Raw genomic sequence first — 26,115 nt, forward strand, 5'->3', positions numbered from 1 at the left:
TAGACATTATAGATGCACTTAAACTCTAAGGGGATCTAGTGTTGGAGCTTCTAGATCATGTTGGAAACCCGATGAAGGTGATCCTTTTTCCTAGGACTTATGAAAGAAGGAAAAAAGAAAGTCGAGAAAGCTTAAAAACTTGGTTTCTTCTATTAATTATAATTTATAAGTGCAGTAAAGGGATTGGCAAGGGGGGTGAGTGACTAAAACTATGAAGCTTGTAAGGTGGAATATAAGAGGACTAGGGGGTTTAGGAAGAGAAGTCTTGGACAAATACTCTGGATATTGCCCTTATACAGGAGACTAAATTGGAAGAGGTTGATTTTTTTTTTTTTGGGGGGGGTGGGGGTGTTTGTTATGAGATTATTGGGGTAGGGGTGAAGTAGGGAGTGGGAGTTCTTACCCCTCGCGTGGTGCTCGCGGTGCTTCTTGAGGCACCCTAGGTATGTGGGATTCCCAAAATATTTCCAAGTTTGGATGCTTGCTTTGGTTTTTTCTCCCTTTCTTTGTTATTCAAAGTGCAAGGGAGGGGTCAATGGTGGGTTTCTCCCTTTCTTTGTTATTCGAAGTGCAAGGGAGGGGTCAATGGTGGGTTCCCTCTGTGTATGGGCCTACTAGACTGACTCTTAGGAGTCCTTTCTAGGAGGAGTTGTATAATGTTCTTGGCTTTTACTCCCCTAGGTGGATTGTGGGAGGTGATTTTAATGTAGTAAGATTTTCTAGTGAGAAGAAGAGGGTGGTAGAGTAACAACCAGCATGCAGAATTTTGATTTGTTTATTAGGGATTGTGGGTTTAAGAGATACTCCCTTGGGGAATGCTATGTTTACTTGGTCTGTCGAGGGGGCTAGAGCGGTGGCTAGAAGGCTTTATAGGTTTTTGTGTTGCAGCGAGTGGGTGGATGAATTTCCTAATCTTTCTCATTGTGTTCTTCCTAGGACTACGTTTGACCATTTTCCAAATCTGTTGGAATCTAGCAAGGTGGCTTGGGGTCCTACATCTTTTTGATTTGAGAATATGTGGCTGGATCGTGCTGCCTTCAAGCCTTTGGTAAGGGAATCTTGGGGAGAGGATTTGGAAAGGGGTTGAGGTGGTTTGTGTTTCATGAGATAGTTGAATTGCCTGAAGGAGAAGTTGAAAGCTTGGAATAGGGAGGTGTTTGGTAACATTAGATTTAGAAATTCTAGCATCTTGAGCCAAGTAACTTCACTGGATAGGAAGGAGCAAGATTGTGATATTACAAAAGTGAGGAGATTAGGAGAGTTTCTCTGAAAAACAAGCTAGAAGAGGTGATATTTTAGGAAATGAGGAGTTGGAGACAAAAGACCAAATTCAAATGGTTAAGGATGGTGATTGCAACTTTTCTTTCTGTTGTATACTAGCTAATGGGAAAAGAAGCAAGAATTTGATTAGGGAGTTTGATGTGGGGGATGGGATAGTTTCTAATAATCAAGGTCATGTTGATTTTGTTATCAATTTCTTTCTGAACTCGTATTCGGAGGAGGATCATTGTAGGCTGATGATAGAGGGATTAGATTGGAACTCTATATCTGTTGATCAAAAGTGTTGGTTAGAGAGATCTTTTGATGAGAAGGAAGTTAGGGGGGTGGTTTTCGAGATGGATAGGGATAAGGCTCTAGGCCTAGATGGTTTTAACATTGCTTTTTTTCAAGATTGTTGGGACATAGTAAAAGAGGATTTGTTGAAAATTTTAGCGAGTTCTTTGATGACGGAGTCCTTAGTAAGAGTATTAATTCCTCCTTTATAGCCTTGGTTCCAAAGAAATCTAATTCTATTAAAGTGGAGGATTTTAGACCTATTAGCCTTGTTTCTAGTGTGTATATGATTATTGCTGAAGTTTTAGCTAATAGGATGAGTGTGGTGTTTGATGATACCATCTCTAGTGCTGAAAGCGCATTCGTTGGGGGAAGGCAGATTGTGGATGCTATTTTAGTTGCCAATGAGGTGGTGGAGGATATTCATAGGAATAAGGAGAGGGGGTTTGTCTTTAAACTAGATTTTGAGAGAGCCTATGATTGAGTGAGTTGGAGTTTTTTTGGATAGAGTTTGTACAAAAAAAGGTTTTGATGTGCGTTAGTGTTGTTGGATCAAGGTTTGTTTGTCTAATATGTGGTTTTCGGTAATTGTGAATGCTGAGCCTAAATCTTGGTTTGGTCCTTTGAGGGGTTTTGGACGAGGAGACCCTTTATCCCCTTTTTTGTTTGTTTTTGTAGTAAATGTTTTGAGTAGGATGTTGGATAGGGTGGTGGAAAGGGGTTTGGTTAGAGGGCTGGAAGTGGGGAGAGAGGGGGTGGTGGTTCACATCTCTAGTTCGATGATGACACCATTTTCTTTGTAGGCGATCATAGTCTCTCTTTTAGGTGTTTTTTGGGTATTCTTCATATTTTTTGAGATGGTTTTTGGGCTTAAAATCAATATGGGGAAGAGTGATTTAGTGGCTATGAATGTGCTAGTTGAGCGTGTTAGGGAGTGGGTGAACAAAGTGGGGTGTGGTATTTTGGATTGGCCTTTGACATACTTAGGTGTCCCTTTGGGGGGTAACCCTAAGGCTACATATTTTGGAATTTGGTAGTGGAAAGGGTGACAAAGAGATTAGATGGTTGGAACTTGGAAAAGAGCCCTCTTTTCTCTTGGGGGTAGAATTACTTTGATTCAGGCTTGTCTTGCTAGCATCCCGTTATATTTCTTGTTTGTCTTCAAGATTCTGGCGGGGATTGCTAGCAAGCTTGAGAGGATCATGAGAGAGTTTTTGTGGTCTGACGGGGGAAGTCATAGGAGCCATTTAGTGAGTTGGAATGAGGTTTGTTGATCTAAAAAGGAGGGGGGTTTGGGTCTTGCCAAGTTGGTGCCTAAAAACATTGCTCTTCTAGCTAAATGGCTATGATGTTCCCCTCTAGAAGAATCATCCCTCTGGCATAAAGTATTAAGAAGTAGGTTTGGGTTGGATGAAAATGGGTGGGATACCAATGTTAATTTAAGATGCTCTTCGGGGAGTCTGTGGAGATCCATTTCTCATATTCATCCTTCTTTCATCCCTCACACTAAACTTGAGGTGGGGAGGGTTCCCATATTCGTTTTTGGAAGGACCCTTTGCTAGGAAATGAACCATTTTCTACTTCTTTCCCTCGTCTATTTCATCTTAGTTCTGAACAAAATAAAGGCATTTCTTTCTTTGTTGGCGAATTGAGTAGTCCTTTGGTGTCGTGGGATCTTCATTTTAGTAGACCTCTAAACGATAGAAGACCGATGGTGGAGTTGTCATCTTTCTTATCTTTATGGAGTGGGAGTAATCTATCTTTGAGGAGGAATGTTTGTTCTTGGTCTTTGGACTAGTTAGGTATGTTTTCTTGCAAATATATATTTTTTTTGAAATTTTGATTCGTTCCAACTCTTTTTTTTTTTTTCGCTATACTCCACTATTTGGAAGGGTAAGGTTCCCCCTAAAAGAAAGGCTTTCTCTTGGTTGGTTGTGCTTATTATGATAAACACCAATTACTTGTTGCAAATTAAACGACCTATGAAGGCTTTCCCTCCTGATGTATGTGTGCTTTGTTACAAGAATTTCAACTCTTTATTCTCGCTATACTCCACTATTTGGAAGGCTAAGGTTCCCCCCTAAAATAATGGCTTTCTCTTGGTTGGTTGTGCTTAATAAGATAAATAACAATAATTTGTTGCAAATTAGGAGACCTATGAAAAGCTCTCTCTCTTGATGTATGTGTGCTTTGTTACAAGAACTCTAAGACAACTTCTCACCTCCCTTTGAAATGTGAATTTTCTTGGAGTATTTGGAATATGCTTTTTGGTGTTTTGGGGGAAAGCTGGGGTTGTCCTCTCTCAGTCAAAGACCTTTTAGAAATATCCTTTGCAGGTTTTGGCAGAAGAAAGGACAGGGCAACTTTATGGAAAAGTGAGGCTTATTCTCCGTACTATGGGGTTTATGGATGGGACGTATACTAGGACATTTTCTAGGAAAAAATTGAATCAGATGTTGGTTTGGGGAAAAAAAAAAAATATTTGGCCTTTGTGTGATGTGTTGGGTATAGTTTTTTTAAAAAGGCAAGCTTTTAGGAGTTGCAAAGAGATTGGAGGAACACGTTGACTAGATGATTTTTTCTTTGGCATTTTTTATGTTCTTGTTTAGTCTTGGAGAGTCTCAGTTTGTCTCGGTAGATTTATCATTGTCGCTCTTGTAAATTTTCTTTCTATTAATGATATCTTTTGTTATCCACAAAAAAAAAAAAAAGTATTTGAGCTTCATTGCTACATAATGCCCTCATCAGTTCCTTCATTTCTTTTGAGGGGGGTTCTTCTTCTTGGTATTTCAATTTTTTTAGGAATCTCAAAGAAGGATTGATGAGCTCGCTATCCTTCCTTTGTTGGACTGGCATTTTTCCTCCATTACTGAGGATTAGAGTGCTTGGGAGGGTGATTCATCGGGTATGTTCTCTGAAGGATTTTTTAGAAGAAGAATAACCATTCTTATTGAATTTCAAGAGACACGATTGCAAGATAAATAGTAGAGGAAGGCCACCTAATTAGGAAGGCCACAAAATCAGCAAATCAAATCATCACAAAATCAGCAAATCAAATCAGCAGATCTCTAAGCTAGTAAATAGGTAACTGAAACTACTAGAAATTGAAATAGTAATTCCAGATTTAAAAAAATAGATAATTTATTCCCTAGAAATCCGACACCCCCTCAAGTTGGAGCGTGGATATCTATCATGCTCAACTTGCTTACAAAGAGCTCAAAACTAGGTCTGAAAAGTCCTTTGGTGAAGATAACAACTATTTGTTGAGTAGTAGGAACAAAAGGCATGCAAACTACTCCACTATCAATCCTTTCTTTTATGAAGTGTTTGTCAATCTCTACATGCTTCATGCGGTCTTGTTGTACTGAATTTTGAGCAATACTTATGGCAGCTTTGCTGTCACAATACAACTTCATTGGCATGTTCACCGGTATCCGCAACTCTTCAAGAATTCTCTTTAGCCATAGCATCTCACAAACTCTGTTAGCCATAGCCCTATATTTTGCCTCGGCACTGCTCCTTGCAACCCCATTCTGTTTCTTGCTTTGCCATGTGACCATATTTCCCTAGACATAAGTACAGTATCCTAACATGGGTCTCCTGTCAATAACTGAGCTTGGTCAATCTGCATCAGTGTATGCCTTTATGTTCTATTGTGTGGTCTTCCGGAAGAGCAAACCCTTGCCTGGTGTACTTTTCAAGTATCTGAGAATCCAATAAACTAATTCAAGATGTTTCTTGTAGGGTGAATGCATAAACTGGTTTACCAAACTCACAGCAAAAACAATATCGGGCCATGTATGTGATAAGTAAATTAACTTTCCCACTAACTTTTGATATCGAGTTGTATTCACTTGATCTCCTTCCTTGTCATCGCCAAGTTTCTGATTGGGATCTATTGGAGTGTCTTCTGGGCTACAACCGCTCATCCCAGTCTCCTTAAGAAGGTCAAGGACATACTTCCGTTGGGAGACAGCAATCCCTTTCTTCGACCGAGCAACCTCCATTCCAAGGAAATACCTCAGAGATCCGAAGTCCTTGATCTCAAATGTTGATGAGAGGGAAGTCTTCAATCGGTTCATCTCAAGTACATCATCTCCAGTGAGAATTATATCGTCTACATTCACAATCAGTATTGCTATCTTCTCATCCTGTGAATGTCTTATAAACATCGTATGATCACCTTGCCCTTGAGTATACTCCTGACTTTTAACAAACTGAGTGAATTTTTGAAACCCGACTCTTGGTGACTATTTTAACCCATATAAAGACTTCTTCAGTTTACACACCTTTGTGCCACACTTTTCACCAAATCCCAGAGGTGCATCCATGTACACTTCTTCCTCTAGGTCTCCATTAAGAAATGCATTTTTTACGTCCAACTGTTACAGGGGCCAGTCACGATTAGTTGCAAATGACAAAAGAACTCTTACAGAGTTTAGCTTTGCGACTGGGGCGAATGTCTCCATGTAATCAATGCCATAGGTATGAGTGAATCCCTTGGTGACCAATCGAGCTTTATACCATTCTAGAGAACCATCAGATTTATACTTGCCTGTAAACACCCATTTGCACCCTACAGTTGTCTTTCCTCTTGGTAGATCAACTAACTCCCACGTGCCATTTTTTTCAAGAGCTTTCATCTCCTCGAAGACAGCCTTCTTCCACTTAGGAACTTTCAGAGCATCCTACACAGTATTATGAATCTCTATACAAGACAATTGTGAGGTAAAACACGAAAAACAGGTGAGAGATTTTCATATGACACATAATTGGACAATGGATGTTGGGTGCAAGACCTCACACCCTTTCGGACAGGAATGGGAAGTTCAGGATCATTGAACTTAGGATTGGAACCAGACTTGAGTTCAAAACTAGAGGACTCAAAACCCGAAGATGAAATGGAATGAAGATGAGGTAAAGGCTCGGTGAGGACACTATCTGGAGGGTTTACGGAAGTGTAAAGGATTGGAAGACTCTTTCTTTCGAGTTGCCCTCTGTCGCGAGTAGACAATGTCAAATGGTACCACCGTAGTGATTTTTTTTTTTTTTTTTCGTTTCTCCTTTGTTAGTCATTATAGGGTCATGAACACCATGAGATGACATTGTAGGAAGGCCTGCCTTTTCAGTATCTAAAAAAAGTCGACTCACTTTCTGCTGGTATAGTAAAGCTTGGGTTTCAGGTTGAATAATCAAAGGGTTTTCAGGTTGAATAATCAAAGTTGGAGAAGGATAATTTTGTGAGTCTTTATTTTGGAAAAAATCATGAAACACAGCCGAATCTTTGTTTTGGTTCCCCCCCTGAAGATGAGGCGTAAAATAGGGATGTAATTCAAAGAATGTAACATCCATGGTAACAAACATTTTTTTGGAAATTGGTTCAAAACATTTATACCCCTTTTGAGTGGGGGCATAACCAACAAACACACATTTTGTGGCTTGGGATTTAAGTTTTCCTTGATTATGACTATGAATATGAACAAAAGCGGTATAACCAAATATCTTTAGTGGTAAAGAAGAAGACAGCCGATTTGTTGGATAAAACTTATGAAAAACATCAAAAGGTGTTTCAAAGCTTAAAACCTTATTAAGCGTTCTATTTATGAGATATGTAGTAGTAAGAACGGCTTCATCCCAAAGATAAATGGGTACCTGATTGGTAAAAAGCGATGCCCGAGCACTTCCAATAAGTGTTTATTTTTTCTTTCAGCCAGACCATTCTGTTGCGGAGTGTCAACACAAGAGCTTTCTTGAACAATTCCTTTTTCAAGAAAAAATTGGCTCAAAATGTTTTTGAAATATTCTCGACCATTATCACTCCGCAATAGTTGAATATTTTTTTTGAAATTGTGTTTGTACCATGGTGTAAAATGTTTTGAAAATTGTTTCCACTTCATATTTTTCCTTTATCAAATAAACCCAACTTAATCTCGTGTGATCATCAATAAAGGTCACAAACATTTTTTGCTAGAATACATAGATGTTCTACATGGGCGCCAGATATCACTATGAATCACAGTAAATGGTGTAGTTGGTTTGTAGGGTAGGGTGGAAAAGGATGCACAATGATGATTAGAAAACTGACAAACTTCACATTGAAAAGAAGATGGACTTTTTCCGAAATAAATTGGGAAACAAGTATTTTAAATATTGAAAACTAGGATGGCCTAACCTATAATGCCATAACATGATATCATTATCTTTGAAAACAGAAACAGAATTTAAGCAAGTACTTTGACATTGTCTACTCGAGTTAGGTCCATTGTCAAAATAATAGAGTCCCTCTTTTTCCTTAGCACTGCCAATCATCCTCCCCTTGGTCAATTCCTGAAACTCACAATAAGAAGAGTAGAAATTAGCTTGACATTGATGATCAGAGGTAATTTTACATATGGACAACAAATTGCAATACAAATTTCAAACGTGGAGCACATCATGGAGAGTTAAAACCGAAGTGAGTTTGATAGTTCCTGTCCTGGCAATTACCGAGAGTGAACCATCTGTAATTTTGACCTTTTTATTGCCTGCACACAGACTATAGGATGAGAACAATTTGGAGCAACCAATCATATGATCAGTTGCGCCAGAATCAGTTATCCAAGAAAGAACAGAATTAGGAATAACACCTTAAAACACATTGGAAAGAGAGTTACCGTTCTGTAACGAAGAACAAGATGGAGTTAAGGACAGTTTTGGAGATTGAAACAATTTGTACATGTGCTCTAATTGCTTCTTGGTAAAAATGACTGCATCCGAGTTGGTAGAAGGCTCTTGAGTATTTTCAGCAGTGGGGTAGGCGTGACTGTCACGTTTGGATTTTGGCTTCCAATTTGCTGGTTTGCCATGAAGCTTCCAACACGTCTCCTTCATATGCCACGGTTTTTTGCAATGCTCGCACCATGGTTTCTTATGCCCATTGAGTTTTGTAACCGTGAGATAAAGGGCTGAATTCTGGGAATAGTAATCAGCAGATACAGACTTGGGAGGATTGGGTGGAATGGTAGGATTTCTTTGGGCGCCGGTCATCGCCAACTTATACGACATCATCAGAAGAAAAGAGCACAAGGCTCTGTACCCTGATGGTTTTTTTAGAAGAAGAATAACCATTCTTATTGAATTTCAAGAGACACAATCACAAGATAAATAGTAGAGGAAGGCCACCAAATTAGGAAGACCACAAAATCAGCAAATCAAATCACCACAAAATCAGCAGATCTCTAGGCTAGAAAACATGAAACTGAAACTACTAGAAACTGAAATAGTAATTTCATATTTAAAAAAATAGAATTTCCTAATTTATTCTCTAGAAATCCGACATTCACTTCTAAATCCTTTCTCTCATTCCTTTTGAAATCCGCTTTTCCTAACCTTTTACCTTTTAACTGCATTCTTTGAAGCGCTAAGGTGCCTGGGAAGGTTCTGGCCAATGTCTGGACTGCGATGTTGGAAAGGATTAACATACATGGTTCACTTAAGAGGACAAGGCCCTACAAGGCTTTCAGTCCTGACATGTGCATCATGTGTTGTGAAAGCAACAAAACAAAATCGTGCATTGCAGGGTGGAATTGAGCTTTGGAATGCCCTTTTTCATTTTGGGGGAAGAGCGGGTGGCACGGGGAAAGGTGGGAGAATTATTTGATTAAATATAGGGGTTTGGGAAAGAATAGAAATGTTGGAGCTCTTTGGAGCGCGGCTGTTTTCAACATCATTTGGACCTTGTGGATTGAGAGGAATGCTAGGATTTTTAAAGGTCTCTCAGTATGCTCACGACTATTATGGGGAGAGTGACCTTTTTTGCTTCCATTTGGGTGCATGCCTTTGGATTTTTTTTGAGGATTATCGCTGTCTAACCTCATAAGAGATTGGAAGGAAGTTTTTGTAATTATTACTTGAATTATTTTTTCCTTGGTGTATTTATTGCTTTTCTGCACTCTAGATATATTGGGAGGACTCCTTGTCCTCCTGATCCTGTATTCTGCTTCTCGGTTTTTAATAATATTATCTTATTTTATCCAAAAAACTAAGCACGGCAGTTTTATAGGAGACTGGTTCTCCTAGAGGTGAGTGCTTCAAATGGGGTTGGTGTTTGGATCAGTGTTCTTAAAGGTGTTTATGAGGTGCCTTGGGGCATTTTGAGGGTAAAACACACTGACGTGTTGTCCAAAAGGCGGAAGTCCTGCTGAGTTGGGGTGTACGCCTCAACTGAGGAAAGCATTATTTTATGCTTCTAAGGCACACACATTTTGGGACCATCAATTAACTTGTTCGAACAATGTAAAAATAATGAAAAGAATTGCAAATTGGGTAGAAATGCCCTTTTGTTCGTGCTTCTGTCAATGATGAATTGAATGATTGAAGACTCCTCCCTTCGATGAAGACTCCTCCCTTCAACAAGTACTCCATCACTTCAACAAAGAGCCACTGTCAATCTTCTTTGGTGAGCTTCTCGGATGGGAGGACTGTGCTGTCATCTCTCTCCAGTTGTCTCCCTCTCTCCCCCTGACAAGACTATTATTTATATATATGATGTTGAATATATATATATATGTGTGTGTGTGTGTGTGTATTTTGATAGAAAAAGAAGACTGCTTTATTAAACCTGAGAAGTGTAGTACACGATTGGAGGGCAGGAGTCCTCAACCAAATACAAAACCTGGAAAAACCAGAAGACAGCTGAAATTACCAAAGAAAGAGAACAAAATACAACCCAAAACTTTATTGCAAGAGTGCTGCCTTCCAATCTCTTCTCTAGTAAGGTCTGACATTGGAGGATGCTTAAAGAAACCCAAAGATTGCACCCACAAGGAGGCAAGGAAGATTGCCCTATCCCACAAAATCTGTGAGCATGTAGATTGACTTTTGATAATCCTAGGCATTCCTTTCAATCAACACAGTCCAAAGGATCGAAAAAACAGCTGCACACCATAGAGCTTTGCCATTGCTATTCTTTCCAAAACCCCCGAAATTAACTAAAAGCAAGTCTTTCACCTTTCCTGGAGCCACCCACTCTTCCTTTGCCAGAGAGAAAAGAGTGTTCAAAAGCTGCGATGCCAACTTGCAATGCACAAAGAGATGGGCACTTAACTCATTATTTTCATGACACATGAAGCACATATCAGGAGTAAGACCCATATAGGGTCTTCTTCTCTAATGTATATCATGCGTGTTGATCTTTTCCAGGATCACGGTCCATACAAAAGCCTGAATCTTGGCTCCTTAGCCCTCCAAAATAAGGGATTCCGAGGAAAAGGGTGAGGCTAGGGGTTTCAAAAGATGAGATAGAAAAGATTTAGATGTAAATATGCCTGTGGAATCCCTCTCTCACACTCTCTCATCCTCGCTCATCCTCGCTGGAAGAATAAATGTGTTGACAAATATGTTTATGATACATCTGTATTTTGTTTACGATGAAGGCACTTTGATTCCTGGAATGACAAACTATTTCACGATTATATTTTGTAAAATAGCATGGCTCTTGTAACTCTATATTCTCCATTCACTGAGTGTTGTCTCATTCCAGTTCTTTTTAATTTCTAGAGTTGTATCACTTTTGTTCTCCCATTCTGGGTACCAATAGAGGTATCGGGCTGTTTTGTATACTACCTTTCTGATCATTCTGGATTTGCTTGTCTTATTTAATTTACATAAGTTTGAACCAAATTATAAATTCTTGGACTCTATTGTAAATCTTTTACATCTTGACTTTTCTTATTTGGTTTTGCATTATTTATTCATGGAGTATGTCTTCTTTGTGCCAATATCTGTGTTAGGAGCATCTGTGTGCCCGAAATAGGATTCTACTCCAACCCCTTAATCATTGGTGTTACTAATCTTACCTAGTAAACAATTTTTTAAAGAAATCAGTAGCTTCTGCAGAGCCATGAACCTAGCATCAATCATTATTTCTCCATTTCTCAACTCCATTCCTCTAATGTAATTATGCCTCATTTGCCCATTTACCACCTTATGAAAAATCTTTTAGCTACAATCCTCCTTTACCCATTTAAACTTACGTTTTTTATTTTTTATTTTTTATTTTTAATCTCCAACTCCTAATCTCCTTCAACAACACATTCTTTAATGAATTCTTCAAACTTACTTGCCAATGGGGCTGTACAATGTTTACCGAAAAACCAGATGCCAGCCGGAAACTGGATTTTGATCTAAGCTTCAGTGTTAAGAGTTTTTGATTTTTTTTTTTAAATTTATTTATTTATTTTGCAAAATCAGTTTTCAGTTTCAGTTCTGATTTTTTGGTTAAACCGAACTGAAAACCAATACATGTATATTTATTAAACAAGAAAGTTGTTATTACTTTATCAACTTTATATGTCTAGTAAATATTTTATTTGAGTCATCTTGTAAATTGGTTATATTTTCATTTAAATTAGTCTTATGAGGTGAGTTTGGCTGGTATACTAGCCACGAATTTAGATTATATTCTTTATAACATATTAAAACTAATAAGGGAGAACAGGGGTTTATATTGAAAGAGGGGAGACCCAATACCTCTTCCAACTTCTAATGTGGGGGAGTTCTTGTTGGGGAGATATCGAAGTGAGATACCGAGTCACTCACTTGCCTGGGAAAATTCATATCCCACATTGGGAATGTTCGAGAATCTCAGCCTTCTAATCTATAAAAGCCCATTGTCCCATTTCACCCTTCCGTATTCTCTTCCCTTGAGTCTTTTGGGCCCTTGTTAAGACCTGCTCAAAGTGGATTAGCTAGCTTGAAGGAATAGGCTCAGGGTTAAGATTTTAAGCTTGTTTCTTTGTTTATAATTTCCAGAAATGTTGGCATTTTAAGAAGCCTAGAAAACTGGTTTATAGACCAAACATTAAACAGACCACATTTTTTGGGAAATTCGGTTTCAGCTCGGTATTGATCATCATTTTAAAAAACTGACTTGTATATTGTTCTCTTTTCACTTGAAAGACCTTTTAAATCCCTTTTAGCTTTCTCTTTCATAATACCTTCCCGCCCAACAGTGTCACGATTACTCCAAGTCTCCTTAACTAAATTACAAAAAACATGACGATTCATCCACATATTCTCGAAATGAAAGGGTGTAGGCGCCATCTAACCTTTCTAACTCTGATATCCAACCCCCCCCTCCCTCTACATCACAAAAAAAAAACCATCATGACCAAAGCACTAATCAAGTAAACGAAGTATTTTGCAATGGAGTATCTCTCAAACCATGCTCCCTAATGCAGTTAACAAAAAGGCTAGAAGAAAAACTGTGACCACCTTTTTTTTCTTGATGGAAATATAATTAAATTAGTCACCCCCAATCACCATTAAGATAACACAAACCATAGACAGCTCCCAATCCCTCCCAAAATTGTTATTTTAAGGTAGGTCTAGAAGGTCCATAAGCAGAAGTAAGCCACATTGTACCCCCAAACCCCGCCACAAACTGACGAGGAAAAAATACACTGATTCAATCCACCCTATTTACCACCTGAGTGCTTGAAAGCATCAAAATACCACCACATGCCCCTCTTGAAGATAGAAATATAGAATAGCCTAATCTTTTCCTCTATCTGGCCAGATTTCCCTAATAATATCCTCATCTACTCATTCTAATTTTGTTTCTTGTACAATTTCTGGGAAATCAGGAATGTGGAAAATCTCCTGGATATCCTCTACAGATCCAAGCCTGACAGGTTCTGAGAGAATGTTATTAAATAGGGCATGGCAAGAATGGTGTTTTTTCTATTAATCCTTCTACGATCTCCTATTGAAGAGGGAGGCTAGGGTGTTTCATTTTTCAATTTTTGTTTATTTGTGGAGAAAAATTTTCATTTTTCAATTTTAGTTTTCCAAAGAACTAATAAATGACTTGCTTTAGAAGAGAAGACCAACTAAGGCCTTGTTGCCTAATGTTTGTGCTTTGTTTGAGGAGTGGGTCGACTTGCTCACCTTTGTTTCTTCATGGCCCCTTCACTTTGGCTGTTTGGAATAAATATTTTGGTGTCTTTGGTGGAAACTGAGCTTGCCCCTCCACATTGAAGGCTGTTTGTACAAATTTTGTTTTGGGGGTTTGCCATGGAAAAGGATAGGAAAGATTTGTGGCAGTGCACTGTCTTGGCTATTATTTGGTGTGAGAGAAATGCTAGAATCTTCAAGGTTGTGGCTACTAATAACAATTTGATTTGGAGTAGAGTGATTTAGCTTGTGCGCTGTGGGTGTTGGCAAGTGGTTTCTTTCAAGATGTTTCTCTGGAGCTTACAGGGGGATTGGTTGGCTCTGCTGAATTGAGTTTTTGTTTGTTTTTCTGTGAGCTTGTAGCTGGTTTTCTTTTTGTAAAAGGAGGATTTCTCATTCTCCTTGTTTTATTTTTCTTTTTCTTTTGTTGTGTATTCTCTTCTAATATAATTCTTTGTTTATAAATTTTTTTTACAAAAATGGCACCTTGCATTACAGCTTCCCGACATTTGTATAGAAAAGCTGGAAAACAATAAAAAGTCATTTTTCAGCTTTCGTATACAAATGTTGGAAAACTGGAAAACAAGGTGGTATTTTTGTGAATTTTTTGGAAACCAGAAGTGAAAATAAAATTATTTGTCACAAGTAAACAAGCCCTTGGTTTCCTTGCTGAGAAGCTGCCTCAGAAGCTATTGTTAGTAGGGACAACCTTTATTTTTTGGTGTGTGTGTGGTTTGGGGAGGGGGTTGATACTAGCCCCTTCGTGCTTCGTTGCAGAGTGAACAGAGTTTGCCAAATCATCTTCTCTTTCATTTCCAAGTGGCACAGGATCTGTAGTTTTTCTTTATTACAGTGGTTTGGAATCCTTTGGATTTATCCAATGGTGTCCATTCCCTGCTGCAATGCTGCGTCAGTGAGAATATTCCTGGAGAGAAGAAGAATTTGTGGACTCTGATTCCTCTTCTCCTCCATTGCAAGGTGCGTCAAGATCTGTGGCGCTGTGTGTGGCAGTGTTTTGGAGTCCATGGTGTTATGGTCAATTGTGTCCAATCCCCACTCCTGTGCTGGGTATCTGAGGATAGTCTGTGGAAAATTGTGGGGCCGATTCCTATGCCAGTTCTGGTGCAAATAGAGTGAAAGAAATGACAAAGGCATTTAGTTTGATTGACTCACCTACTAAAAAGTTGAAAAACCAGCTCCTAGATGTTGTTTTCTTTTTGGACACCTGACCTCTGTATCCAGAGTCCAGACCTTTTATCCTGGACCAATTTTTTTGTTTGATCTTGGATTGTTACTTCTATGATGGCCTTTGGTACATTTTAATCCTTATTAAAAAAATCGTCATGTTTGGCTGCTCCTCTGCATCTAGTTGGAGAACATGGAACATTTGTAGCTCCTTTAAATTGTTCATCCAATCATTTCAATAAGTTGGTTAGTAATATATGTATGATAAACAAATGTTTTCAATGGGCTGGGAAAAAGTTGAGAAGCAAAGATATCTATCTATCATCATAATGATGACTGTTAGATTACCACTTTACCTAAAAGTTTAAGCTATTAGTTTGTGGGCCAACAATGTATATCAAACTTAAACATTCCTCCGCACGTGCAGCCCGACATCACGTGGAGAGATGAACACATGATAAAGAACACCCATGATAGGGAACACAATATTTTTTTTAAACACCACACATTAAATGCGGGCAGCAAGGCTAGAGAACCCAAGACCTCCTGGTAACCAGCTCTGGCACCACGTTAGATTACCACTTCACCTAAAATCTTAAGCTATTAGGTTGTGGGCCAACAATGTATATCAAGCTTTAACAACAACTAAGATGAAATTCAACAAAGTAGTAAAAAACAGATCAACATCTTGAATATCACTATATCAACTTTAAGAATATGATGACTGTCAGCGATTAATGCTTATTAGTAGCAAAGTGGCTCCTTGGAATTCTGCTCTTGTTAGCGATTCATACTTCAATAGCAGCAAAGTGCCCTTTGGAATTCTGCCTTTGTTGTTCAAATCTTGTTGAACAATAGAAAACTTTGTTGAAATTATTGAGATAATGGAGATTTTCCAAGAATTATTTCCTCATCAAAATAGGTAGTTTGCTCCTTTCAATGTGTGATCAAGGAACAATGTTTGATTTGTATGGACAATTAAGCTTGAAATCTCCACAGAAAAGACATGTTCTGATACCAAACTAATGTAGATATGCTCAGAAGAAAATCAACCAGGGATTGAATTGACTCAATGCTGGTAATTGCGAATAACTCAACATAACCAAGCCTTGTGATTGACTAGAAGAGTGAGTTGCCCACTCTATGAGACATAATTTTTAATCACGAAACCAGATACTCTCCTTTTCTCTTTCATTACTGCAATATATATACACAATAGACACATTACACCTAGACCCTACTTGTTTCTAAAGATCTTCCACCATTAAAATATTCTGAAGCAAAACAGTACAATATCTTCCGCAATTGAAATATTTTTTGAAGATTCTTGAATTTGAAGAAGTTTTTTTTTTTTTGTTATAAAATATATGTGTATGTGTATATATGTTGTTGAAGATGCCATAATTAACAAAAAAAAATAGAAATTAATTAATTCTTGAAGAAGGGATGACTTATGAGAAAAGGGGTCTTGAACAAGAGATAGATGGCTTGATAGATTGAGTTGGACTTTACAGGCTTCATCAAGCTATTATTTATTGATGGTTGTATGAGTAAACATTTGCCTTTTTTTTTAAGAATCTTTTGGTGTTTGGCTTTAGCGAATACTTTTGCTTGCTTTTTGATGTTTTAGATATTGATCCATATCTATTTATTTGGTGAGCTTTCTTTGCTTTGAATTTCCGAATTTTTAATTTGTGTGAACCATTTGACCAGGGAAGAAAGTGAAAAACTAATAGAGATCATCAAATTGCGGGTTATAGATAGCCCTGCTATAGAAGGGGGTGAGTACACGACAGAACAGGTGGTATTACTGATGAACTCTCATATATTACTTATGTTTAACTATAATTATATTTCGGATGCAGATATGCTTGATCTCTGTAGCACAGCTGTTATGGAGGCAAAAAAATGGTTAAAGGAGAAGAAATTAGGATCAAGCTCAAAGTCGGAATTAGATCAGCGAACCTGTTCATTGAATACTTTTCTGCTTCCAGATGTGAGTTATTTTTCAGTGATTTCCTTCTGCTGCTAGTTTCCTTTAGTAAACATTATGACATTTTTATGTGGCTTTAGCTTTGAGAGATATACTGCTATATTAGTTTTTTGTTTTTTTGTTTTTCTATTTTTTATTTATCACAAAAAGGAAATTCATTAAGGAGGAGAAAAGAGAGATGTAAAACCTAGAAGAGGACCAGTGATCCTTAAAAAACAACAAAAACCAAAAGTAAAAAATACAATATAAGACTAACAATCCAAAAACCCCTTCTTTAAGCCCTTCCATTTGTGAGCTCTGTAATCTTGGTAGTTCTCACTGCCTTTAAACCGTTTTTCTTTTAGCACATTCAATTTGACTTCATTCCCTCCTGGATCAGCCAGCCATGCTACCATATCATCCCGAGTGTTTTGAGCTGGTACATCCTGTGCACTAATCTCCTCTACTGGAGTAGGTTATAATAATAATCCATCCCTACGTTTGTTGGTCATTGCCAAGTCTACGCCAATCCCTCTCCTCAAAGATAGAAAAATCCTTTAAACTTCAATCAGAGAAGGGGCACATAAGAAATATTATAGAGAGCATCAAAAGAATCAGAAATGTAATCCATATTTTTGCAAATCTCATCCTACAAAAGATCAAGTGAAATCATTCTGATTGGCAGAATTTCAGATGGGCCTCTCCCTGCTGTCCTTTTGGGCTGCAAGATGGGAACTTTCCCTATCAATTACCTTGGGCTACCTCTTGGCACCAAATTCAAAGATAAAGGAGTGTGGGATCCCATCATTGAAAAATTTGAAAAAAATTGGCAGGATGGAAAAGGAATTTTTTGTCAAAAGGTGGCAGACTCACTCTCATTAGAAGTAACTTGACAAATCTTCCCATTTATTACATGTCCCTCCTACCCCTTCCGGCTTCTGTTGTGAAGAGACTTGAAGGAATTCAAAGGAGGTTTCTTTGAGGGAGCTAGGGGATTGGAATTCAAGTTCCACCTGGTCAATGAGGTATGGTGAAGCAACCCATTCGTTCAGGAGACCTGGGTTTGAAGTCCCTCCACTTTTTAAAAAAAGCCTTACTAGGGAAACTGTTATGGAGAATCACAGTAGTGAAGGATCACCTTTGGTGGGAAATCATCACCAATGATTTCTTCTCTTTTATTAGATTCCATTAGGAGGCTCTAATGTCTTATTTCCAGCCATCTGGAGCTTGGCCGCGACAAAGATGCCTGCATCATTCAGAAAGTCCACACCTCACGTCAGGGGCTCTTCTGGAATATCTGCTTAGAAAGGTGGAAGATTGGGAACTCCACCAGCTCACAGAATTCTACAGCTATCTTTACAACTTCCAGCACCAAAATATTGTTCAAATTGTCCAGTTTGGACCTTACACAAGAAGGGGGTCTTCACAGTTAGATCCTTCTACAAGAAACTCTTTCTTTCGAGTCTAACAGTAATAATTTTCCTTGGAATCTGATTTGGAAGACAGATGCCCCAACATAAGTTGCCTTTTTTGCCTGGGAGGCAACACATGGTAAGATCTTTGACTTTGGATAACTTACTGAGAAGGGGGGTGTCTGTCACAAACAGTGCCCCTTTTCATGGCTGATGCAGAGTCAGTTGAGTTCATCCTCCTCCATTGCCCTTGGACCAGGAATCTTTGGAATATGGCTGTGACTTTGATAGACACTGGGTTATCACCAACTCTTGGAAGTGGAACACTGGGCCTGGGGAGGGATTTGGGAAACAAAAGAGAAGAGAAAGGCCATGCCTCTCATCCCCCTCGCAATTTTCTGGTGCATTTGGAAAGAGAGGAACAGTAGTGTTTAATAACTCAACCTCAGGACTTCTGATCAGCAAAGAGCAGTGGTTTACTGCGTTTAATAGCGCTGGCGTAGGGGGAGTTGTAAATGATTTTAATGTAATGTTTTGATTTTTGTGACACCCTTCAGAGTGGTGGCTTTCTGTATTATGGGCCGGTATCCCTTGATGCCTATTCAATAAATTCCCTTTGTTTATCAAAAGAAAAAAAGAGGACCACCATCAGAGCAAAATCATTCTCATATTCGCTGCCCTCTTCCAAAAAACACCCCTTGCTTCTTTTCTTCTTTCTTAAAATAATTTCTGCCTTCATCTAAGCCAGACCTACAACAATTCTGAGATTCCTGAAACAAAACTTTCCAGCATCATCTATTTTTAAAAATTTTCCTCCTTGCAAACTTGAGTCCATACTCATTCCTTCCTTGCTGATTGCTTCTTATACACCTTCATTTCCACTGCCCTTTTACATCTTTTTCATCCTTTCTTTCTCCAGAAGTATTCACCACCTCTGGGCACAACTTGTTGCCAAAACTTTCTCTGATCATCTCCTGCTCATGAGAATTTTTAAGCACACCATTACCAAAATTATTAGACAGCTCCTGAACACAAGCATTAATATCGCATCTATCAGCATTGAGACCTTTGGCAGTTTGCTTAGCCCCTGCTCCTGCCATTTAAACATTCTGATTTTGAAAAGAAGCTTCCAGAAAAATACCTGTTACAATCGAATCAGAAGTTGCAAAATCATAACTTTTTCTCTTATCCACTTGCATAACATCCATATTGTTTAAGTGTGAAACCCCTTTATCGATACAAGAGTTCCCTTCAGATCGTACCTGGGACTCTACGCCTATTTTGCTAAATGAGAAAGCTACCTTGTTATCCCCTCTCAGGGTTGCCTCAGTAAAAAGGCCACAACAATTCACTGAATGGGTCAAGTCTATTGAAATCTTTAAAACATGCCCTTCCCTACCCCAGCAAGCACCCGATACACTTCCTGTACTCATAGACCCACTACTCTGAAGCCCACCAATTTTAGGCCCAACAGCCTGACTAGATCCATTACCAAATAAATGAACACTACAACAATAGAAGGTTTTCACTAATCTCTAGCCTGAAGATCTCCCCTTTCTTCATTAATGGATCACTCGCAAGAAGCACTAGACCTATATCTTGCTGATCTGCTGCCACCATCTTTTTCTTTATTTTTGGTTTTTTTTTTTTTTTTTTTTTTTTTTTTTTTTTTTAATTTTTTAATTTTTTTTAATTTTTTTTTTAATTTTTTAATTTTTAATTTTTTTTTTTTTTTCCCCCAATCGCACACTGCTGCAGCTGCCAGATTGCTTCCATGGCTTCCTTCTTTATTCCCACAACTTGTGTGCCTTCATCAATGTGCAAATGATTCCAAAGGATATTTTTCCTTTATGGCCTTGCTCCACAAAATTTTCCCCTTTTTGCATCTTTGATACCGACCCTCTCAAGATTAGATCATTCGATACATTATTACATTTCTCTCTACTAAATCTTGTAAACCTTGCACAAAACTTCTCCAGCTACCTCCTTTCAACCCTTTAGGAAAAAAAATCGAAGATTCCTAGACTCCCAGCTCAAGAAATCACCACCAAAAAATCGAGATAGCACCTACTCAACCGAGAGCACACCAATGTCACATTCTAAAAAATCCATTGTTATCACCAACGTAGGAGCCCCCACCCATTGATTTCTTGTCTCATTCTTCTCTATCCAAACCATGAAATCTCCTATCTTCATCCTTTCAAATCCAAGGATTTTCCTTTGATCTGTAGTGTAATCACCAAAGATTTTGCTCCATCATGGCTGTCAACCGATATCATTGTAGATGAAAAAAGAGGATATAAATAGCCTTTTAAAAAAAAAAAAAAAAATTGTAAAAGAAAGTTTATGTTGCATGGTCGTGGTGTTTTAAGATTATAGGTATTCCTAAAAGGAATTTTGTATCCTTAAAAAATCTAATCTAATTCTCGACTTCTCTTTCATCAATGCATAGATATGCACAACATGGCAAGAGATTCATACTAAGCATTGCTACGGTCTATGACTTCAGTTTTCACAATCATTATTGTTAAAATTTTTTTTTTATGTAGAACTTACATTTGATTTTATCTGACCTAATGTAACTTATTGATTGATCCTATTTCTTAATCATATTCTAAAGATTTGTTTAGATACCCAATCTAGAAGACAGGTCCCTTAATTGTCACCTATTGCGTATCCATGGGATTGTTACCACAATGCCCTTTGAAAGGTTCCATCACCTAGAAGGGGATGGCAACTCTCACTCTCACTTTTGCTTTGGCTATCATTTTCCTCTCAATCCCCTTTCTGGTTTTCTTTTGTTCTTCCTGATGGATACAATCGTATATAGGTATGGAAGTGAACTTCCACAAAATGGTGCAGATGGAAATAAATTGGAAAAGGTTGGGTAAGGGGTTTTGTTCACTTGGAGGAGAAAACCCAAATTTGCAGTCTATGGATTTGGATTCCCTGTTGGTGGCTAGATGGGTTTGGAAGTGCTTGCCTTCACTTTTGAAATTGGGGAAAAACACTCATTACAAAAAGTTTGGCAAGATGAAGGTTTGTGGCGACTAGAGCAAATCAAAAGGGTAATTGTGGCTCACTCTTCAAGCAATTGAAGATACAACAATCTGTGGGTCAATCTTAAAGTAATCATGCTGCAGGAGCTTGAAGGAGGTCTTGTCTGATTGTTTAGATACATCGAAGGATGAGTGGCAATGTGGAACTTACTGAGGTTCTCAATGATGAACACTGGGTTAGTGGTGGCTGGTGTTCTAGGAGCTTTTGGGGAAACTAGGGTTTCTGAGGGGAAGGGATGATTGCGAAGGCACAAAAGGGTGGAATAGGCTTCAATTCAGTTGGCCAAGGTATCCTTAATATCACTATCCATTTGGCCCAACTTCTAGGAAACAAGCTAGGGATTTTTATAGAAGATTTCGCTCAATTGCAACTTGTTTGGCTGTTAAGGGAGCTTTTAAGGGTTTTTGAAATCTCGCATGCAAAAGAGATTTGATTGGCCCATAATGGGACTATTTTTTCTTTACAGACTAATGCTCTAGAGGCCCAATCTGTAGGTATAGAGGCTGTACAGTTGAATTATCCTCAACCCCACAGCAATTTCAGCAATGTAGGAGTGGTGAGGGTTTTATAGCTGAGGATCATGATACCATGGGCTTCAAAAGGGAGGGGAACAGCAGGTTTGGCTTAAGGCTGAGTGAGCAGGTGGAGAAGAATCAGCTTCATAACACATCTTCCCTAATGAAAAGTGTTTCTGTGTGGGCAGGGTATATCCTCTTTTGGAGGGCAGAGAGATGCAGGAAGGAGTGTTATGAAATCTAAAGAGCCCTCAAGAGGGCTTCTAAGGAGGATGAAGGTCTCAATGTGTAGAATAAGGCTAATTCGATTGTGGATCATGCTGTGAATTGGGACAATGTGAGTCCTAGTAATAACAAGGTGGGGATGGATGGTGAGACAAAATCTTGGATAGCCAGAAAGTCAGCAATTACGACATTTTTTCTCAACGAGAGCAAGAGCACAGAAGAAAGGACTCCTCAATTGAGAGCTTTTCTGATGCAAATACGAGGAAAGTTACAAAGGCCATTTAGTTGTTGAAAACCAGTTTCTGTTTTTCTATTTTAGTTTTCCAAGGAACATGAGTATGTGATAAAGCATGGATGCCTAACAGTAGCTAAAAGAAAAGGGCGTCCTTGGGCTACAAAGCTCCTCGCTTTGCAAGGGTAGGGGGAGGATCGTTACAGTATACGTAGCCTTACCCCTGCTTTTATGCAGAGAGGCAGTTTGCTTGGACTTGAACCCGTGACCAACCCCGATCACAAAGGAGCAACCTTACCGTTGATCTAATGCCTGCCCTAGGTTGCCAAAAACAACTGAAAAACAAATTTTGGTTTCCAATTTTTTCGAAAACAACTGAAGACTGACAACAAAACCGAGCAATGTTAACAAAGGTGTTGTAGATTGTTTCATTACTATACAGAACTGATGCCAAATAGACTCTTAATTTTTTTTCCAAGCTCTGCCCCCAGGAAAAGAGCATCAAATGGATTTCTAAATGGAATTGAGGTTTAATATAATTCTTCATAATGGAGGTTTGGTGAAGTTTAACAATGGGTATGTCCAAGCGGTGGAGAAAGGTAGGGCATTGTTGTTTTAGAATTTTAGCATTGGTGGCATGATGTTTGTGTCCTGGGTGAAGGCTCGTCATCTGCTTCTCAGGGTCTGCTGAAGTTTAGTGAAGACATGGAGTTTGGTATGTTTTCCAACTTGGTGAAAAGTCAAAGAATTGATCATTGGAAATTTCATGATGTGGGATTGGCCGATTGGGTTCCTTATGGAGGCATTTGCATAAATAAGGATTGGTGGCAAAGATTTTTTGCTGAATCATTCAGGCCAGTAGATTTCTATAAATTGAAGTGGCAAGCAAGTGTTGTTGGATTGAGGAGTTGGAAAGATGATGTAAGATGCAAGGTTGGGTTTTGGCAATGCGTTGAATGTCAGTTGTGGTGGTCAAGTGGTGCTCACTGATATGCCAAGTCAACTAGTGAGATGATGGCAGTGGTGATTGTGGTTTCCTGGCTCTTGATTCAGGAGGATTGCTGCATTGTAGTGGTCACAATTAGGAACATACTATGCCTGAATGGCCAGTCTAAGAGTTACACTGGACTTGGGCCAAGTTTGATAATTTCTGTCAAGCTTGTCTGGATCAATTGTAGGCAGTAGCATCAGGGAGTAGATGGTAAAGTTGACTCAAGTTCAGAAATACGATCTGAATAACCAACAAGACCCAAGAGGAACTGATGTTTAACACAAGATGTGATTAGACATGGTACTCCAGATTCCAGCCTTGCAAAGTACAGATAAGCAGCAAATTTAAGCATTCTGCCTTGTACTCATGGTATTCCTTCTTTGTCTCACTTAGCCATCTCTCTGCTCTTGTATCAAATGGACATGACTCATGGAGAGGGTGATTTAAATCTGCTAATAAACAGTAAGTTTCTGACATTATGACCAGAAGCAACGTTGATTTCTCAAGATGGACCAGAAGGGTAAGCTATTTTCAAGCCGATTATAGAATCTGGAGGTAGTCAGAATCTGGAGATTTACTTTCAGCATGTGGAATAGAGTATTTCGCTTATTTGGTGAGCCGAAGACGGTGGAAGAGCTATTGATTATTTCTCTTACAGGATCTGGGAAGAGTAAAGATGCTGGTAGTTTGTGGAAGTGTGTTTTATTTGCTGTTTTGTGTGGGATTCGGCTGGAATGGAATGCATCTATTTTCTCTGGAAGAAATTGTCTTTACTTTTGCTTTGGGGCAGGATACAGCATTGGCATATCGTTGGGCTTTGAGTGCGGGTTGTTTTATTTGTTTTGAGGATGTTAAATGTGATTAGATGGCTCTATTGAGCTGATTGTATTTTATTTATTTTCCTTTCGTGTATGAGGACTCCGTGTCCTCTTCGTTGTACATTCTCTTTCTTATTCTGTTAATATCCTTTTTCTAAAAAAAAAAAAAAGCAATTCAAATTGCATTTTAATGATGTTCAGCTTGTTTCATCTCATTCAAAGGGAGCTGTGTCTGGTCAAGTTTCATTCTGAGTGTGACAAAATGATCAAGAAGCTAATCTTATACAGGGTAGAAAAGGAAACTGTGGTGGTAGTGTTTGTATAATAGCAGCTGGGTATTGACAGTGAAATTCTAGGGAAATGTGAGAAAGTGAAAGTTTTGTCAAATTGTGCTTTTGGCATGCTATTGGGTGGAGAAGAGTTCTAGAATCTTCAAAGATCAAATTATGCCTTCCTATTTTTTATAGGATAGAGTAGTCTTTCTTGCTTTTCCACGGCTTTTGCTTTTGGGGGATTTTTAGGTGTTTCTTTGATTGATTTGCAGAAATATTTTTTCCCCTTCCATTCAGTTTTCCTCTGCAGAGGGAAGGGCTCCTTTTTTTGGTTTTTTTGACTGATTTACATCATTTTGCAGTTGAACAGAGGCAGCTCTCTTGTGATTGTCGCTTGGAGGACATCTTGTTCTCTAGCTTCTCTACGTTCTCTTTCTTAATAAATTTCCTTTTCTATATAAAAAAAGGAAAATTGCAAGTGCTTGATTTAAGAGTGTAAAATTAGTGAATTTTAATTGGCCGTCGTTCTGTGGTGACATCTAGATGCCTAGGTACTGCATTTTTTTTTTAAAAAAATTTGCTTTTAGATATTTACTTGTTATTTAAGTTGAGTTCATCTCAGTACTGATTCAAAATGACATAGGTTACTGAAACTGCAATGGGCTCTCCAGTAGATATGGCCAAATCATATATGCGGGCTCGTCCTCCATGGGCATCTCCATCTGTAAATATTGAGTATAATTCCTCGTCACCAATTGGGATGGATCTTTTTAAGCAAGAAACACCACATTCAATTGGTGGAAGTTCTTTGTCTACACCCAAGGTGCCTTCTTTATATATTTTCATATTTAATTTCTGATGTTTGCTGCATCTTTTTATTGCTCATCTTGTGCTTCCAGAACACGGTTGGAGTTGGGTTCTATGAAGTGATGGTGTATAGAAAAGCAATTTAATCCCTAATTTGCATGTTTGGACTTGGCGGATGATGAACATAGGTGGAATTAGCAATAATGTGAGATTGGGTGGTTCCGTTAGATGAGCAATTGCTGCTAGGATGGTAAATAGAAACTAAATTATGGTATCTGGTGAATCAAAGATCAGGATAGAATTTTACTGCTTCTTGATGCTGTAGGTTCATCCCGCTTATCATAATTTAGGATAAAATGTCTTCTGATACTTGGAAGTACTACTAACATTTTGAAATTCTGTCTCAGTTGTTGAGAGTACCTCTAAAGCGGGACATACCAATTCCAGGAAATTTTTTATTTTTCCACAAAAATAATACGTGGGGACGGGGAGTTTTGAATGCAGATTAGATTATGGTGACCAACAAAGTAGACGTCAGAATAGAATTTTCACAAATTCTTGATGTGTAGAACTGTAGAATCACCTGGCTTAGGATGGTTTAAGATTGGAAACTCCTCTGAAAACAGGAAACTGCTACCAATCTTTTGAAATGTAGCATCAGTCACCTTTCAGAATTGAAAATTGAATACCTTTAAAGCTAAGATTGTAGGACTGTCCAGAAATATATTTTAACTTGTCCATGAATAATAAAGACATCAATAAGTACCATTTGATGGCAGAGTATAAATATAAATGTTTTCATGAATTTATACCTTTAATAAGAGACATCTTGACTTGATTGAATCATGCCTAAATTTTCTACACTGCCTCTTGAGTTAATAAACTTGTTTAACTTTTGCTACAACAAAAAGGTAGACAGTCGTGCTTTTTCACATCAAAGAGTAACCTGATTGGATCATACCTTAATTTTGCAATTGTGCATGTTTTTTTGATAAATTTTTAATTTTTTTTTTATGCGACACAAGCTGACATTCATGCATTCTTCACATCCATGGGTAGCCTGATTGGACCATACCTTAATTTTGCAATCCCATACCTGTTGAATTGATAAGTTATGATTGAATTTTGCTGGAAGATA

At 38.3% G+C, this 26,115-nt stretch overlaps 1 protein-coding gene across 4 annotated transcripts in view; it reads left to right on the forward strand.

Moving 5' to 3' along the window:
* The window catches only part of LOC131152226 (protein KAKU4), a 75,426-nt gene that overhangs the window by 16,634 nt on the left and 32,677 nt on the right, over positions 1-26,115 (forward strand). For 2 of the 4 annotated variants that reach the window (XM_058103977.1, XM_058103978.1), the window contains exons 4-6: positions 16,387-16,454; positions 16,539-16,669; positions 24,814-24,993. In XM_058103977.1, the coding sequence (XP_057959960.1) occupies positions 16,387-16,454; positions 16,539-16,669; positions 24,814-24,993 (379 nt within the window). Of the gene's footprint in view, positions 1-16,386; positions 16,670-24,813; positions 24,994-26,115 lie in introns of all 4 variants that reach the window. The other 2 variants (XM_058103976.1, XM_058103975.1) reach the window with 1 other exon arrangement.

This window comes from Malania oleifera, chromosome 3 (genome assembly GCF_029873635.1).
Source record: "Malania oleifera isolate guangnan ecotype guangnan chromosome 3, ASM2987363v1, whole genome shotgun sequence".
NCBI classification, from domain to species: domain Eukaryota; kingdom Viridiplantae; phylum Streptophyta; class Magnoliopsida; order Santalales; family Ximeniaceae; genus Malania; species Malania oleifera.